Source organism: Oncorhynchus gorbuscha, linkage group LG11 (assembly GCF_021184085.1).
Source record: "Oncorhynchus gorbuscha isolate QuinsamMale2020 ecotype Even-year linkage group LG11, OgorEven_v1.0, whole genome shotgun sequence".
Lineage (NCBI taxonomy): Eukaryota > Metazoa > Chordata > Actinopteri > Salmoniformes > Salmonidae > Oncorhynchus > Oncorhynchus gorbuscha.
The window spans coordinates 78,260,261-78,280,260 of record NC_060183.1 but is presented as its reverse complement, the minus strand read 5'-3'; the positions used below and the strand labels follow the sequence as shown (position 1 = coordinate 78,280,260).

The following is a 20,000-nucleotide window of genomic DNA, read 5'->3' as shown; positions in this document are numbered from 1 at the left end:
TGCACACCAGTGATGAGTTTGGCCATGCACACCAGTGATGAGTTTGGCCATGCACACCAGTGATGAGTTTGGCCATGCACACCAGTGATGAGTTTGGCCATGCACACCAGTGATGAGTTTGGCCATGCACACCAGTGATGAGTTTGGCCATGCACACCAGTGATGAGTTTGGCCATGCACACCAGTGATGCGTTTGGCCATGATGAGTTTGGCACCAGTGATGAGTTTGGCCATGCACACCAGTGATGAGTTTGGCCATGCACACCAGTGATGAGTTTGGCCATGCACACCAGTGATGAGTTTGGCCATGCACACCAGTGATGAGTTTGGCCATGCACACCAGTGATGAGTTTGGCCATGCACACCAGTGATGAGTTTGGCCATGCCCACCAGTGATGAGTTTGGCCATGCACACCAGTGATGAGTTTGGCCATGCATACCAGTGATGAGTTTGGCCATGCACACCAGTGATGAGTTTGGCCATGCACACCAGTGATGAGTTTGGCCATGCACACCAGTGATGAGTTTGGCCATGCACACCAGTGATGAGTTTGGCCATGCACACCAGTGATGAGTTTGGCCATGCACACCAGTGATGAGTTTGGCGTTGATATGTGACTGCATGAACAGAAAAGACCCCCATACCTACTGTAAAATATGGTGGTGGATCTTTGATCTATTGAGGCTCTTTGCTTACACTTGTCCTGGGGTTCTTGTTTAGGTCAATGGCATCATGAACTTTAGCCAGTACCAGGAGATTTTGGCCAGATACAACACCTCCTCAGGTCTTAATGGCTTAAATATAATATATGCACAAACTGTTTCGACTGGGAAGCATGCGATAGGCTTTACGCAGTTCTACCTCCAACCAAACAACACTGTGCTCGCTGTCAATCTGATTGAATCTATCCCTACAAGGCCTATATCCATCTATCAGGTCTGTATTATAGGGAGGTTTCTGGAGACAGATCAAGCCTAATCCTGGACTAAGCATTTTCAATAGAGAGTAAACCTTTGAATCCAGGACTAGGCCTAATCTGTGTCCGGGAAACTGGCCCTATAAATTGAAGTGTGTTTAAAGTGGGACCTTAAATAATTCTACAGTCTGCGATGTTACCTGCCACAGTGTGTCAAACTTCTTCCCATCAGGAATGGAGAGCTTGCCAGCCTTGTCCTTATCGATGCGATAATGCATGACTTGTGACCCATGTAGGAGACACAGGGCGTAGGAACCATTCAGGTCCCGCTGTCTGATCCTGGAGGGAGACATATGGAAGAGACACAGATGAACATAAGAAGGTGGAAACAAACTGCCCTCTAACGTCAGGGCAGCTGCGACTGTGATATGTTGCTTTCACACCTAGCTATCTTCTATGATGAAAGCACTAATTGGATAAGAACGTCTGCTAAATGACTAAAATGTCAAAATGAACACAGGAAACTGAGCTATGGCACTGAATATAGGTCCCTGTGTGGCTCAGCTGGTAGAATTGGTAGAGCATGGTTGTGGGCTTGTTTCCCACGGAGGACCAGTACAAAAAAGTCAAAAAATTTATCCACTCACTAACTGTAAGTCTCTCTGGATAAGAGCATCTGCTAAATGACTAACATGTGTACTTGAAAGAGTGCTAGAGTTACAATAAACTAACTTTCATCAAGGTTAGTACAGTGCATGGATGGGCTAATATTCTTCAGTAGATATGCCTTCGGTAGTAGCTCATGGTGCATGACTACTGTAAACCCCCGAAACAATCATTCCTATTGGTACGTGACTGTGTAGTCGATAACTTGATGAAAAGTGACCCCACAACACAGGAAACTGAGCTACAGTACTGAATGATGAATTCTGCGTAGCTCAGTTGGTAGACCACAGTGCTTGCAATACCAGAGTTGTGGGTTTGATTCCCACAGAGGGGCAGTATGAAAATATATGCTTTCACTACTGTAAGTCGCTCTGGATAAGAATGTCTGATAAATTACCCTGAAATACATTACTACACTAGATGACAACATTGATGAATTAATATTCACAAATAAAAGTTGTTTCATCGAACTCCTTTTTGAAATAGAATTGCAGAATTCCTTATGATTGCTTGCATTTGAGAATCCTAAATGTAAATGGTTTACAAAAATACATATTTAAATATGAAAATGCATATTTAAATATGAAAATGCACATTTAAGTACAAAAAATGCATATTTAAATATGAAAATTAATTAAAAATAAATCCAAATTTGTTGAAACACACTGAAGAAATGGAAATTGTGGCGGGAAAGGCTCTTGTTGTATACACCAAGGTTGAGGTCATTCAAATGTTATCAATTCAATTCAGGATATGAATAAAAAATGTATAAATTAATCCAAAATAATAAAATAGGACACAATTTTCAATACGTTGAACGCTGAGAAGTAGTTTTGAGGAAAATACTGCAAAGAGTACCTTCTAGAATGTTCTCATTAGATAAAGTAGAGCAGTCAAACCCCTCCCCCTTTGGTCACTCCAGGAAGTCCTCTGCAAACTGTCACAACGGAAACCGCAGCCTGCTTCTCTCTCTACAGCCTAGGCCACTGCTGGCGCCTCGCAGCACAAACTTATCTTACTATAAATAGTGTAGACTACAGACCTCTCCTGTATGTCTTCTATCTTCTTTTCAGCGTAGCAAATCTACACCACTTTGCTTTCAACTTAAAAAATATATTTTTTTACAAGCTTTCTAAGAGCTGACATGAACATGTCAGAATTGGCTCGGAAAAAATACCTACAAAGGTTTTTATCATCTAGAATTTTCTGCTATGTCATATCCTCACATGATTTTTGTTAGGATCTCAAATAGAATTACAAAGTTTAAGTTAAGAGTAGATCATAGCTACTAACAGGACTTCACACAACCATGACACATAGTTTTTTAAGTAAAGTTGACTGGTGTTACCTTATGGCAGGTTTATACATTTTTACACCTTACAGTTTTACCCGAGGCCATTCAAAAGCAAACCATGAGATAATAATAATAATGTTACAATAGACAGCCATAGTCATTTTAAGTGGTCCCTTACAGAAATTTGCCATTGGTGCGAGAGCCCATCTGGAGCCGTGATTCAGAGTCCTCACGTGTGATGGTGTGATGGAACCAGGGCATCTTCTCATGGGCGGTGGTGGCAACCAGCTTCTCCAGCTGAGGTCTCTGGCTAATGATGGCCTGTTCCAGGGCCGCACCCTGAGGACATAACACAATGACATCTGACCCGTCCCCGAACACTTTATGAACTTTATCAGTTCATATTTATGATAATGGTAAGATTAGACCGTTCTAAAATTGGGCAATGATAAGTTATTTGTATTGCTATCAATTGGTTATGGCCATTGAATACCAGGTAATCTTACAGTTTGTGCTTTTAAAGTAATAAGATACTATAACTTTAACAGTCTCCCTCTCATCTTCAAGGAAAACTTGAAAAGCCTTCTGACTTATTGGACTGTTGGGAAGCAAAATAGATTCCTATCTCTGACAACGTTTTCCATGGTCCAGCTGAGGTCTCTGGCTAATGATGGCCTGCACTCTGAGGACATAGCACAATGACATCTGACCTGTCCCCGACCACTTTATGGCTGCTTCAAGCAATAGGGAAGGTATACCATGATGGTAGAAATAGCCGACCCGAGCCTGCAGTTTTACAACTAATGTCCTGCTATTCTGTACATTTTGGCTTAGGGTGGAGAGAATTGTTTTGCCGTTTTAAAGCAAGTTTGCTGCAATTCTACACATTTTGCCATTGGGCAGAGAGAAGATTGTTCAATTTTATAACTAATTTCATGCAATTCTACTCATTTTGCCATGCGTTAGTGAGAAAAATATGCAATTTTACAACTAATTTCCTGCTATACTACACATTTTGGCATAGGGTGGAGAGATTTTTGGTAACTTACCAAAATAAACATTTTTTTGCTGACATGGGCTTTTTGAGTAAGAATATAAAAACTGCTGATGCACAACTACATTCAGAAATGGCACTTTATGTACTCTACTATTGTTACTCCAATTAAAATTAATCCTAATCAAATCAAATCAACAGTAAGTTGAGACCCAGTCTAAGTCTTCAATCTGATAACTTTAGGCCTACTCTACAGTAGTAACACATTTGAGACAGCATTGGGTCATTTCCCTTTCAATCAATCACTATTTCATTTACCTTTATTTTGGTCACTAAAGTTGGAATAGAGTAACAACATGGCATTAAGGTTCACTTCAGGTAAAGTCAGGTGTAAAATAAATACATTAATGAAGGAATAAATTAATAAACCAACCAACCAACTAACCGATGAATAAATGAATGAAGGAATGAATCAATGAATAAATGAAGGAATGAATCAATGAATAAATGAAGGAATGAATCAATGAACCAATTAATAAATGAATGAAGGAATGAATCAATAAAAATATGAAGGAATGAATCAATAAAAATGAAGGAATGAATCAATGAACAATTAATAAATGAATGAAGGAATGAATCAATAAAAATATGAAGGAATGAATCAATGAACCAATTAATAAATGAATGAAGGAATGAATCAATAAAAATATGAAGGAATGAATCAATGAACAATTAATAAATGAATGAAGGAATGAATCAATAAAAATAATCAATGAAGAATGAATGAATCAATGAACCAATTAATAAATGAATGAAGGAATGAATCAATAAAAAATAAATGAAGGAATGAATCAATGAACCAATTAATAAATGAATGAAGGAATGAATCAATAAAAATATGAAGGAATGAATCAATGAACCAATTAATAAATGAATGAAGGAATGAATCAATGAACCAATTAATAAATGAATGAAGGAATGAATCAATAAAAATATGAAGGAATGAATCAATGAACCAATTAATAAATGAATGAACCAACCAACCAACTAACCAGTGAATCAGTCAACCCAAGTATTTCTACTAACCTGCAGGTTCCAGGTCTTTTTCACATACTCTCTGATCAGCTTCTCCTTGAGGTCCTCAAAAGGCCCCACCTTGGGCTGCATGCCCTTGGGCCTGTTGTAGGGCATCTTCAGCAGACACACCAGCCCTTCGCATTTCTGGGAGTGGTAGTCAATCACATCCACGGGGGTTCGGTGGCTCTTCCCCCCAACGATGGCGTACGTCTCGTTGAGCTCCCTCTCTATGGTATAGTGGTAACACTCCCGTCTGTAGGCCACTGACAGGGCGTAGCCCCCTAAGTAGCTCCGGCTCTGCCGTAGCAGGTACATGCCGTCTCCCATGCCCCCCTGTTGCAGGTAGCCCTCTGCGTCCTCCCGGGTGATGTTGCCATAAAAGAAGGGCAAGGCATTTACATTGTCGGCCATTTTGTCTTCTGGTTCTTGGCTGCACTGGAAATCACCGAAAGAAGCTTTGCTGTGACTCTCTCAATGGAGACCTACGAGAGGGAACGGATTCAAAAGATCACGATACAGTGAAATGTGCAGGACTCCTGTTGGTATCCGACCTGTGAGAATGTAGTACCTATCCATCGTTTGACAACACACACATCTAACCCCACTCAAAGCTTCTGTAAAACCTATTTTACTAATACTTGCATTTACTGATGATGACAGATATTGTGTAGTAGTTAGTACTATCTAACAAATTGTACCTACACTGTTATTACACTGTACCTGACAAGTGCCAGCCATGTAACTACTGTTCAATGGGGGGCGGCAATATGGGACAGTGAATTCCATAGACAGAACTTACATCAACATATTGACTATGGCTAATTCAAACATGTTGAATAAAAGGTTAATATACTTCAAACCCTACATTAATATTGCTACTGTGCTATATGACTGATACAAGGATGTTCCAAAAGACAGGACAGCCTCATCACACAGTAACTCTACAGTAAAGGCCTGTGTGGCAGACGCAGTGTGAAACACGCCCGCAACACTTCACTGCATCTCTGAGCAGAATTCAGTGAGCCGTGTTCACACACAGTATGACAACCAGATAGCACAACCCTAGAGTCTCTACTGCAGCATGTTCATTTGACATTTCTAGTTATTTGGCAGATGCTTTTGTCCAGAGCGACTTACAATTAGTACATTCATCTTAAGATGAGGTGAGACACCAACATATATCACAATCATATCAAGTACATTTTCCTCTCAAAGTATTTATCAGCAAAGTCAAAACTAGTGTGAAAAGATACATTTGTTAAATAAGTGCGTTTTTAAGATAATCTTGAAAGAAGTAGGTGTTTCAGACATGTTCAGAAAATGAGCAGGGACTCCGTTGTCCTGACTTTAGGGAGAATCTTGTTCCACAATTGGGGTTCCATGACAGAGAAGACCCGAGGTGGCAGAACAGAGTTTTTGGGTAGGGATGTAGGGTTTGAGTATAACCTGAAGTTAAGGGGGGCTGATCCGTAGGTAAGCACTAAAGGTCTTGTAGATGTATTTATTTAAAATAAAAAAAATTAACTAGGCAAGTCAGTTAAGAACAAATTCTTATTTTCAATGATGGCCTAGGAACAGTGGGTTAACTGCCTGTTCAGGGACAGAACGACAGATTTGTACCTTGTCAGCTCGGGGGTTGCAACCTTCTGGTTACTAGTCCAACACCCTAGCCACTAGGCTACCCTGCCGCCCCAGATGATGTGCTCTTCGACTGGAAATTAGTGGAGGAGCGGCGTGACAAGGGAGAACTTGGGAAGGTTGAACACCAGGCGGGCCATGGCATTCTGAAGACGTTTCAGGGGTTTGATGGTACATGAAGGTAAGCCCAGCCAACAGAGAGTTGCAGTAGTCTAGACGGAAGATGACAAGTGCCTGGATTAGGACCGGCGCCGCTTCCTGTGTGAGGAAAGGTCATACTCTATGGATGTGATAGAGCATGAACCTTCGGAAGCGCATCACTGCTTTGATGTTTGCAGGGAATGACAGGGTGTTGTCAAGGGTCACACCTATTTTTAGAGGTTGGAATTTAGCACGTATAGCTCATTAACATGTAGGGCGCAACGATTGGTGTCACCTCGTTAAGTCAGTATGTGTTACACCTGTGCTGGTTGCCATCTTGTTTGCGGGAAGGTGTTCAACCTATGCTGGTTGCCATCTCGTTAGTGGGAAGGTGTTTCACCTATGCTGGTTGCCATCTCGTTAGTGGGAAGGTCTTTCACCTATGCTGGTTGCCATCTCGTTAGTGGGAAGGTGTTTCACCTATGCTGGTTGCCATCTCGTTAGTGGGAAGGTGTTTAACCTGTGCTGGTTGCCATCTCGTTAGTGGGAAGGTGTTTAACCTGTGCTGGTTGCCATCTCATTAGTGGGAAGGTGTTTAACCTGTGCTGGTTGCCATCTCATTAGTGGGAAGGTGTTTCACCTATGCTGGTTGCCATCTCGTTAGTGGGAAGGTGTTTCACCTATGCTGGTTGCCATCTCGTTAGTGGGAAGGTGTTTCACCTATGCTGGTTGCCATCTCGTTAGTGGGAAGGTGTTTCACCTATGCTGGTTGCCATCTCGTTAGTGGGAAGGTGTTTCACCTATGCTGGTTGCCATCTCGTTAGTGGGAAGGTGTTTAACCTGTGCTGGTTGCCATCTCGTTAGTGGGAAGGTGTTTAACCGGTGCTGGTTGCCATCTCGTTAGTGGGAAGGTGTTTAACCGGTGCTGGTTGCCATCTCGTTAGTGGGAAGGTGTTTAACCTATGCTGGTTGCCATCTCGTTAGCGGGAAGGTGTGTAACCTGTGCTGGTTGCCATCTCGTTAGTGGGATGGTGTTTCACCTATGGATGCAAAGACTGATAGTCCATGAGATGAATATGATCAGTTCATATTTATGATAATGGTAAGAGTAGACAGTTCTAAAATTGGGCAATGATAAGTTATTTGTATTGCTATCAATTGGTTATGGCCATTGAATACCAGGTAATCTTACAGTTTGTGCTTTTAAAGTAATAAGGTACTATAACTTTAACAGTCTCCCTCTCATTTTCAAGGAAAACTTGAAAAGTCTTCTGACTTATTGGACTATTGGGAAGCAAAATAAATTCCTATCTCTGACAATGTTTTCAATGGTAACTTAGCAATTGGTGAAGGAATGAAACTGATGAGTCATGCTAATTCTTTGGAGGAAAGTGTATGAGGTAGTAACCCTGGCCTGAGGACAGACAGGTACAACCCTGGCCTGAGGACAGACAGGTAAACCCTGGCCTGAGGACAGACAGGTAGTAACCCTGGCCTGAGGACAGACAGGTAGTAACCCTGGCCTGAGGACAGACAGGTAGTAGCCGTGGCCTGAGGACAGACAGATAGTAGCCGTGGCCTGAGGACAGACAGGTAGTAGCCGTGGCCTGAGGACAGACAGGTAGTAACCCTGGCCTGAGGACAGACAGGTAGTAGCCGTGGCCTGAGGACAGACAGGTAGTAGCCGTGGCCTGAGGACAGACAGGTAGTAACCCTGGCCTGAGGACAGACAGGTAGTAGCCTGAGGACCTGAGGACCTGAGGACAGACAGGTAGTAACCCTGGCCTGAGGACAGACAGGTAGTAGCCGTGGCCTGAGGACAGACAGGTAGTAGCCGTGGCCTGAGGACAGACAGGTAGTAGCCGTGGCCTGAGGACAGACAGGTAGTAACCCTGGCCTGAGGACAGACAGGTAGTAGCCGTGGCCTGAGGACAGACAGGTAGTAGCCGTGGCCTGAGGACAGACAGGTAGTAGCCGTGGCCTGAGGACAGACAGGTATTACTTATATTCATTATATTTCCTACTGACTGTGAAGTGTACTTTCAATACTACAGTACTGTGGGTGTTTCATTGGAACTTAAGAAGAGAGTCCTATTTACAGTAAGTAGGTGGTAAGTCATGACACTCATCCATCCAATAAACTATTTCTTTCCTCTCCCAAGTTCCTTTTTATTGTGGTCACTTACTGCAGACACAATAACACATTTGCTTCATGTACAGAGCCTTCAGAAAGTATAAACAACCCTTGACGTTTTCCACATTTGTTGTGTTACAGCCTGAAGTTAAAATGGAATAAAACTGGCCTACACTTAATACCCCATAATGTCAAAGTGGAATTATGTTATTTGAAATGCTTACAAATTAATAAAAAATGAAAACTTGAAACGTCTTTAGTCAATAAGTATTCAACTCCTAAGTCTAAATAAGTTCAGGAATAAAGAAGTGCTTAACAAGTCACATAATAAGTTGCATGGACTCATGTTAAACATGATTTTTTTTAATGACTACCTCATCTCTGTACCCCACACATACAATTCATTATTTGTAAGGTTCCTCAGTCGAGCAGCAAATTTCAAACACAGATTCAATCAAAGACCAGGGAGTTTTCCCAATGTCTTGCAAAGAAGGGCACATATTGGTAGATGGGTAAAATAAAAAGCAGACATTACATTTCCCTTTGAGCATGGTGAAGCTATAAATTACACTTGGATAGTGTATCAATCCAACCAGTCACTACAAAGATACAGATGTCCTTCCTAACTCAGTTGCTGGAGAGGTAGGAAACCGTTCAGGGATTTCACCATGAAGCCAATGGTGACTTTAAAACAGTTACAGAGTTGAATGTCTGTCATAGGAGAAAACGGAGGATGGATCAACAACATTGTAGGTACTCCACAATACTAACCTAATGGTGAAAATAAGGAAGCCTACATAGATTTAAAAAACATTTCAAAACATGCATTCTGTTTGCAACAAGGCATCTAAAGTAATATTGCAAAAAATGTGGCAAAGCAATTAACTTTTAGTCCTGAATACAAAGTGTTATGTTTGGGGCAAATACAATACAAATACAAATACAATACAACAGTACCACTCTCCGTATTTTCAAGCATAGTGGTGGCTATATCATGTTATGGGTATGCTTGTCATCGGCAAGGACTGGGGAGTTTTTCAGGATACAAAATAAATGGAATGGCGCTAAGCACAGGCAAAATTCTAGAGGAAAACCGGGTTCAGTCTGCTTTCCACCAGACACTGGGAGATGAAGGCCAAATCTACACTGGAGTTGCTTGCCAAGAAGACCGAGAATGTTCCTGAGTGGTTTTGACTTAAATCTACTTGAACAAATGTGGCAAAACCTGAAAATGGTTGTCTAGCAATGATCAACAACCAATTTGACAGAGCTTGAATAATTTAAAAAATAATAATGGGCAAATGTTGCACAATCCAAGTGTGGAAAGCTCTTAGAGACTTATCCAGAAAGATGCACAGCTGTAATCACTGCCAAAGGTCCTTCCACAAAGTATTGACTCAGGGGTGTGAATACTTATGCAAATTAGATATGTCTGTAAATCATTTTCAATACATTTGCAAAAATGTCTAAAACATTTTTTTCACTTTGTTATCATGGGGTATTGTGTGTATATATGGGTGAAGGGAAAAAATCTCTTTAATCCATTTTGAATTCAGGCTGTAACAAAACAAAATGTGGAACACGATCAGGGGTTATGAATAATTTCTTAAGGCACTGTAAGTGACCTAGAAAAATGCTGACAAACGGTCTCAATTATAACTAAACTAACTTAACCAGAGACACATTGAATTAACAGAGATTACAAATCATTAACAGAATTTAGTTCTAATTGGTAATGCATACATTTTAGACTAAACATTGCTGGGTTTCTACAAACATTCTACAATGAACTGAAGACAATGGAAGATAGACATCCTGTTGTAGCCTCAAACTAGCAACCCATCAAAGACAGATTGACGGACGCAGAGGTGTGAACTAGCCTTTTACTGAAAAAAAATGAAAACTTCAGATGCTAAAACAGAAGAATGAGGAGGATGAATATATAAGAGCTCTGTGTTCATATAGGACAAGGAGTCAGTACCACAAAAGATTCAAATAAAAAGCAGTGCAACTGTTTGGTACAAAAAGGTCATTGCTATGGTAACCATGCCCCCCCAAAGCAGCACAAGAAGACAAAAAGAATGAGTTGCACATTTTTTTAATGTACATTTTACAGTTGAATTATTAAAGCTATTTTCCTTGTATTTACTTAGAAATGGTGAAAGGCCATTACACAATAATCTCATGATAAGAAAGTTCTCTTTCTTGTTTCCAATGAGTACCATTTTTTAAGAAGTTAAGAAATGTCTTGTATTCTGTGAATTAAGAAACAGAACGTACCAACTGTTATAATGTGAAACTGGAACTACCTGTTTTGTATTCTAAATACAGACTGTTAAAATAACACTCTTCCTGCAACAAGTTATGTTTTATTAAACTCAAAAATATGTATTCTTTCTACATTTCTTGAAAAAACGAAGTTGTACCGCATGAAATTACATTTACATTTACATTTACATTTAAGTCATTTAGCAGACATGGGTATTGATTGTCAATGGAAACCTAAGAAGTCAATCAATTCAATTCCTGTCTAGTTTTTATCTACACACCTTTGACATTTAATGTATCTCTCTTTGGTTGTTCCTTTTATGTATTAATAGGTAACTGAAATGAAGAAATGTTTTAGAGGTTCCAGCACAGCTTACAGTATATTTCAAATGAATTCAATTCAAATACTCCATTCATCCCACAAGGGACAATTTTGAAAACAGGAGTGCTTTATGTGTGTGAACTGTGAATTGGTGGACTCAAAATGTGTTTTACCATCAACTAAAAATTATCTTTGAGTGGATTTCAGGGTATCTTGTACTGCATAATACCTCCATCTATTACTACTCTATTTATTTGATTTCTTTTATCTTTATTTAACTAGCCAAGTCAGTTAAGAACAAATTCTTATTTACAACGACAAACTACCAAAAGGTAAAAGGCCTCCTGTGGGGGACGGGGGCCTGGGATATAAAAAAAATATTTAAAAAATACAATATAAATATAGAACAATTATCACTAGAAATGAATTATAAACCAATATAAATGTGAAGAGGATGGATTTGTTTTTTCATTGTAGGCCTCCCTTATAACCTGAATTCAACAAGAAGTCGATCAGATCTCACACCAAAATGTTATGAAAAGGTATCCAAACGTGGAAATGAAGAGATGAAAGATTAGACGGGTGGCATCACATGTTCAAAACAAAAAATGGTTTTGAGGCTGATTAGTCTTTGAAAGTTCAATCGTCTGCCAATGTACATTAAAAAGTAGAAATTATTTTGAAAAATGTATCTTTCTAATGCAACAAAGGCTAGCAAACCAAAGATCTTATCAATTGTCTTTTATGAGTAAAACATAAAAACAAAACCCAGGAACCAACAAGATGCATCTACAAGCTGCGGTGGATCAAGAAATATATGGAAATATCAATTCAATACTTAAAAGTCTAAGCGGCTGGGGGGGGGGGATTTGTGTGTATTGTAGTGAATTATTAGATACTACTGCACTGTTGGAACTAGGAACACAAACATTTCACTACACCAGCAATAACATCTGCTAAATATGTGTATGTGACCAATACAATTCAACGCCAAAGTCCTCTCGGGTGATACCTCCTAAGTGAGATCTGCCACAAAGGTCATTCTCAATTCAGAGATGAATCTTAGGTCAGCACAAACAAATCATCACACCACACATACAAATTATGTGCTGGAAAAAGTGAGAAAAATGATATATATGTATATGTTTTTCACCAGCGTACAATTCAATATATTACAAATCATATTATTTTTATCCATTGTTGTTGTTGTTATCATTCTTTTAAAAAAAGACTGACATTTAATTTACTCAAGAAATGTTAACACAAGACTTTTTCACTGTGACCGAGCTCATCGAAATGTTTGGCTTGAAATGTGTTCAAGTTTTCCCTCAAAATGTGTTGAAAGGAACGCAGCAACAAAGCAAGACAACACTGACAAAAACAAAAAACCACACATATTTACTTAAAAGTTTAACAAAAAGTGAAGGAGTTGAATAAATCTTTGGTAAGACTGCTACTGTGCTGTACATCGTTAGACTACTCCAAGGCCCAGTCTGCTGATCCATCCAGTCTCTGCACCCTGTTGCCTGACCCTAAACAATTGACCTTCCTAACAACAACAACAGCAGTACTACCATCTCTGACCTCAAGCACAATATGAATCGAAACTTATCCAAACCATTATGTAAGGTATTAGGTGAATGGGACTTTACCTTGGACGAAACGACTACTCCTCTGTTCCACTGCTTCTATCTGTGACCCTGCGCTGAGGCGACCATGTTCAACTGCTAAGTGGGCTGAGCAGGATGTGAGCAGGTCACTTCAAATGTTGCAACACCAGGAACCGTTTCGTCTGAGGGCCTACACATTTCAAAACACCACAATACAAAAGATATCAACTACAACAACACAATAATAAGTCAGTTTACTACTTTAATACATATGTATGATATCCTTTCACACTGCAGTGAAGCACATAATATGCAGTATATTGTGAATTGGGAGTGTTTTTTAGGCTTCCTCATTTTTTAAAAGTCGCTAGCTGCTACTTCCTGTCTTAATGACTTTACTTCCCTTTTTTAATCTGAAACACTGACCAGAGTGAATTTGCTTATTAATGTAGTGACTTAACGTGAACAATAATGAGAGCAGTTGAAAAGTAAAGTGTGAAGAATTGATGCTGAAGCCAAGTGAAATTAAATGCATTTGCTCTCAATTTAGATAAAAGCTTTTTACAATATGTTATTTTCTTTTCATTTTGTAAATCTGTTTTTTTCTTCAAATGAATCAGATTTAAGACAGTCTTGATATTGGTCATACCCTACCTATGCATTAATGTACAGCACTTTATACTCCATACTTATGTAGTTCTAGACTTATTCACAGTGACAGACAGTCGAATGCTGAAGGTACTTGATTGTTGTTAACAAAAAACGAATTAATAACAAAATGTAATTGAAAGGAATTGAATGTAAAAACGTAATCTTCGATAGTCGGACAGCTGTAAAAGTTATAGTAGACGTCTTTAATACTTCCACCAAAAATACCCTGTTACTGTTGTTGTCACAAAATAACTTCAACTGTGTGTGTGTGTGTGTGTGTGTGTGTGTGTGTGTGTGTGTGTGTGTGTGTGTGTGTGTGTGTGTGTGTGTGTGTGTGTGTGTGTGTGTGTGTGTGTGTGTGTGTGTGTGTGTGTGTGTGTGTGTGTGTGTGTGTGTGTGTGTGTGTGTGTGTGTGTGTGTGTGTGTGTGTGTGTGTGTGTGTGTGTGTGTGTGTGTGTGTGTGTGTGTGTGTGTGTGTGTAACCAGTCATGTATCCCAATCAGGCCACATTGACTGCACAACTCAGGAAGTCACAGCTGGGGTGCTATTCGTACACAGTTAGCTTGGAACATATAATGCCCACTGAACACCCTCAAAATATGTTAATGCCAAAGTTCAGCAGATACATTTGTAAAAAACTGTCAACAATTACAAACATCCTCACTTGCGCATCAAACATATGGGGAATGTTCATATTGAGTATGTACTGTAACTCATTGACAAGTAAAGCATTACCCACTCATTACCCACTCATTACCCACTCATTACCCACTCATTACCCACTCATTACCCACTCATTACCCACTCATTACCCACTCATTACCCACTCATTACCCACTCATTACCCACTCACCCACTCATTACCCACTCATTACCCACTCACACACTCATTACCCACTCATTACCCATTACCCACATTACACACTCATTACACACTCATTACCCACTCATTACCCACTCATTACCCACTCATTACCCACTCATTACCCACTCATTACCCACTCATTACCCACTCATTACCCACTCATTACCCACTCATTACCCACTCATTACCCACTCATTACCCACTCATTACCCACTCATTACACACTCATTACCCACTCATTACCCACTCATTACACACTCATTACCCACTCATTACACACTCATTACCCACTCATTACGCACTCATTACCCACTCATTACCCACTCATTACCCACTCATTACCCACTCATTTTGCACGACTATATGACAGCAACAGCACGTTAACACAGATATAGCCTATTATGGGCTCTACTGCACGTTAACAGAGATACTATGGAATCTACTGCACATTAACACAGGGATAATATGGAATCTACTGCACATTAACACAGGGATACTATGGAATCTACTGCACGTTAACAGAGATACTATGGAATCTACTGCACGTTAACAGAGATACTATGGAATCTACTGCACGTTAACAGAGATACTATGGAATCTACTGCACATTAACAGAGATACTATGGAATCTACTGCACATTAACACAGAGATACTATGGAATCTACTGCACATTAACACAGAGATACCATGGAATCTACTGCACGTTAACACAGAGATACTATGGAATCTACTGCACGTTAACAGAGATACTATGGAATCTACTGCAAGTTAACACAGACATAGGAGGAGAAAGTTAAATAAAATACCTTGTTACTGTTGTCACAAAATTTCTGAAAGTGATGTGTGCTTGCATGCGCTTGTGCGTGTGTCTGTTTGTGTGTGTGTGTGTGTGTGTGTGTGTGTGTGTGTGTGTGTGTGTGTGTGTGTGTGTGTGTGTGTGTGTGTGTGTGTGTGTGTGTGTGTGTGTGTGTGTGTGTGTGTGTGTGTGTGTGTGTGTGTGTGTGTGTGTGTGTGTGTGTGTGTGTGTGTGTGTGTGTGTGTGTGTGTGTGTGTGTGTGTGAGTGTGTGTGTGTGTGTGCGTGTGTGTAAAACCAGTCATGTATGCCAATCAGAAATACTATGGAATCTTATGAGGGGAAGAAAATGAATAAGTGCATGTAAATATCTGCTCACTAAGTCATTTTGATTTCTAACAGGAACAGGTTGTGACAATGGGCCCAAAGGTCATTGGTCAAAAGTAGTGTACAATATAAGGAATAGGGTGCCATTTTAGACCCAACCAATATGTAGTGTTGAAATATTTGTTGCACAGTGATCACAAGTGAAAACTGAACCAGTGCATACAATACTATTAAAAACAAAAAATGACATTTTAAGTGATAAGTATATAAGGTATTGGTCTGAAGCTGAAAAATAAAGGAAATTCACGAGCACCACCATGCCATCAAACAATGTGTTGCTTAGGATTCAAACCTTTTCACACAGCCAAATTCATACTCTCGGAGGTTGTTCTCCCACAATGTGATTTACTTGAGTTAAAGTAAAGATTTAAAAGATTTTTAGTTAATTTATTTCATCTTTATTTAACTATACCTTAATAGAACATCTATCAAGTAAAATTGAAAGTCACCCAGTAAAATACTACTTGAGTAAAAGTCCAAAAGTATTTTGTTTTAAATATACTTAAGTTTCAAAAGTAAATGGAATTGCTAAATTGTACTTAAGTATCAAACGTAAAGGTAAAAGTATAAACCATTTCAAATTCCTTATATTAAGCAAACCAGACGGCACGATTTTCCTTTTTTTATTGACGGATAGCCAGGGGCACACTCCAACACTCAGACATAATTTACAAATGAAGCATTTGTGTTCAGTGAGTCCGCCAGATCAGAGGCAGTAGAGATGACCAGGGATGTTCTCTTGATAAGTGTGCTAATTGGACCATTTTCCTGTCAAAATGTAACGAGTACTTTTGGGTGTCATGGAAAATGTACGGAGTAAAAAGTTTATGACTTTCTTTAGGAATGTAGTGAAGTAAAATCAAAAGTTATCAAAAAAAAAGGTAAAGTAGAAATTCCCCAAAAATACCCACTTAAGCAGTACTTTAAAGTATTTTTACTGAAGTACTTTACACCACTGCCAATGATATATAGTACCAGTCAAAAGTTTGGACACACCTACTCATTCAAGGGTCTTTCTTGATTTTGACTATTTTCTACATAGTAGAATAATAGTGAAGACATCAAACTATTAAATAACACATATGGAATCATGTAGTAACCAGAAAACTGTTAAACAAATCAAAATATATTTTAGATTCTTCAAAGTAGCTAGCCTTTGCCTTGATGACAGCTTTGCACACTTTCGGCATTCTCTCTACCAGCTTCATGAGGAATGCTTTTCCAACAGACTTGAAGGAGGTCCCACATATGCTGAGCATATTGCTTAACCTATAATAATGTCTATCACGAGTGTTGTTTGGCACGATGGTAACGCATTCATCTTTTGATTCGACAACCAGAGTTCAAATCAAGACAATTTTTTATTTAACTAGGCAAGTCAGTTAAGAACAAATTATTATTTACAATGATGGCCTAGGAACAATGGGTTTACCTGCCTTGTTCAGGGGCAGAATGGCAGATGTTTACCTTGGCAGCTCAGGGATTTGATCTGGCAAACCTTTCGGTTATTGGCCCAACGCTCTATCCACCAGGCTACCTGCCACCCCGAACGATTAATGAAATCTCATTCTAACCAATAATGGGGAGTGCTCATTATAAATACATTGTGATTTAGTTTTGGTACCAGACTAACTTGTTTTAATGATTTTGTTTGCAGAGTATACAGGCTGGTAGCTTATCACCAGTTCGCCCTATGGGCACAAGAGGGAATTGGACAAGGTGTATGGCATGTCATCCCTGTGGGTGTCGTCTCTTCCATAAGGCAGCATACACAGAAGCAAGTGGCATTTACATTGGGTTTGAGTTAGAATAAAACCAGTTGATTTAGTGAATAAAGCCTCCTGTAACTTTTTTCAAGACATATGCCTAATGCCTGCGCCTTATGTAAAAATAGTATTAGTTAGCTTGTCCTCCTATAACAACAGGTTCAAGCGTAATCCAGATAAACTTGCTTTGAAGATAAAACAACTTTCAGCGCTTTGCACTAACCCCCTGTCCCTGTCGCTAGAGTAGTGACTTCAACTAGCGTTGGCTGCTATCTATTGAAAAGGAATAGTAAATACACTGGGCAGCTAGTTGACAGAGTCAAAGGAGACTTTAATAATATATACCATTTAGAAGACACCTTTATCCAAAGCGACCTGGCTACATAGTAGTGGAAACAGATCATAGAAACAGGATTACAAAAAATACACAGTCAATTACAGGGTTATTAAGGTGTTTTTACAAGTTTCAATGAAACAAAAAAGAGGATCCACATGAAAGGCTTGTGATTGAAAGTCTTTGCCTCATGTACAATAGACAAACAGTGGCATACCTTAAAGGGGCAATCAGCCGTTACTACATCCATTTTGTTGCACTTATGATGTGTAACCACGGATTCTTGAAGAATCTTAACTTAGAAATTCCTTGTGAGCTTTGATCAACTGTCAAACCCCAAATAAAAGTTCCAAACGTTTGTAACCAAAGAAAATATCAACAAACGCAATGCAGCCTCAAAACATGGTTAAAACTATAATGGATGGATGGTCAGTCTTTGCATCTATAGTTCTATGAATTTGAGAGTGGTTACATTTCTCCAGCCCCGATCCCTAAGCATTTTCCCTGAAAGAGGAGCAGTGAGGACACTTTGTTATCGTTTCTACTGCTGATTGCCACTTTATGACATTAAATTGCAGTTTAAATACACACCAAAATATGTTACAGATACTATAAAAATGTCACATCACTCAGACAGTTAGTGAATACACAGCATCCAGCACAGCACGGCTCAGCAATCAATCAATTCATACAGTGAGTTCTGGTCTTCACTCATCTCATTCTCACTCTCCATCAGATCCATCTGTGGCTGATAGGGGCTGGACACGGTTGTATACTGATGGCCGTGAGCGCAGTCTAGCTGGGTCTTGAGCTCTTTTAGTGATGATCCCAGTGGACCTCTTCTCCGCCACAGCACAGACGCACTCGGGTCAATTTGGCATGCTGTACTAACCGTTCTTTCCCGTTGGTAGAAAACAATTAAGGCATCTATTAGGCTATAGTTATAATCGAGAATCACTGCAAATATTGTATTTTGTCCATTTTATATCCAATATGTCCTCAGGGATGACAGACTGTGTCTTGAAAAAAAAACAATAGAAAAAACATGGATTTGCATGTACCTCCTTTACCTCTTCCTACACAGTCTCCTCCAGGATGAAAACCTTTTCAGGGATGATTTTATTAATTTTGTTGAACCTTTATTTAACTAGGCAAGTCCGTTAAGAACAAATTCTCATTTACAATGACGGTCTACCCCGGCCAAACCTGGACGACGCTGGGCCAATTGTGCACCGCCCTGTGGGACTTCCAGTCATGGCCGGATGTGATCCTGAAAACAAACAAATGCTTTGTTCAGACAACTGAACACAAATATATCAGTTGGTGTTAACAAGTTACCTGTCTTGTATGCTATGTCCACACACGCACACACGCACACACACACACACACACACACACACACACACACACACACACACACACACACACACACACACACACACACACACACACACACACACACACACACACACACACACACACACACACACACACACACACACACACTGTCATGTTTTGTCATTTATTATCATGTCTTGTCCCTGTGCTCCCCATTCTATTCGTTTCCCTCTGCTGGTCTTATTAGGTTCTTTCCCTCTTTCTATCCCTCTCTCTCCCCCTCCCTCTCTCACTCTCTCGCTCTCTCTTCTCTCTATCGTTCCGTTCCTGCTCCCAGCTGTTCCTATTCCCCTAATCATCATTTAGCCTTCCCACACCTGTTCCCGATCCTTTTCCCTGATTAGAGTCCCTATTTCTCTCCTTGTTATTCGTTTCTGCCCTGTCGGTTCCTTGTCTAGAATTCACCGTGCTGTGTTTGTGTATCGCCCTGTCGTGTCGTGTTTTCCTCAGATGCTGCGTGGTGAGCAGGTGTCTGAGTCTGTCTGGTTCAAGTGCCTTCCCGAGGCAACCTGCTGTTCACCTGCTGTTCAAGATCGAGTCTCCAGTTTGTCCTCGTCATTTCGAGTGATAGTTGTGTTTTTTGATTGTATTTACTTTACTGGATTAAAGACTCTGTTTTCGCCAAGTCGCTTTTGGGTCCTCTTTCACCTGCATGACAGAAGGAACCGACCAAGGAATGGACCCAGTGACTTCAGACGCTCGTTACACTGCCGTCGAGATCCAAGGAGCCATGCTCAGCAGAC

General features: G+C 40.0%; 1 protein-coding gene across 1 annotated transcript in view; it reads right to left on the bottom strand.

Annotated features, from left to right (window-relative positions):
- Positions 1-13,371, bottom strand: part of LOC124047732 (tyrosine-protein kinase SYK-like) — a 34,546-nt gene extending 21,175 nt beyond the window's left edge. The window contains exons 1-4 of the mRNA XM_046368036.1: positions 13,104-13,371; positions 4,958-5,430; positions 3,056-3,216; positions 1,118-1,256 (exon numbers count right to left, since the gene is read on the bottom strand). Coding sequence (XP_046223992.1) covers positions 1,118-1,256; positions 3,056-3,216; positions 4,958-5,359 — 702 coding nt within the window. The 5' untranslated portion in view covers positions 5,360-5,430; positions 13,104-13,371. The remainder of the gene's footprint in view (positions 1-1,117; positions 1,257-3,055; positions 3,217-4,957; positions 5,431-13,103) is intronic.
- Between the last annotated feature and the right edge of the window lie 6,629 nt (positions 13,372-20,000).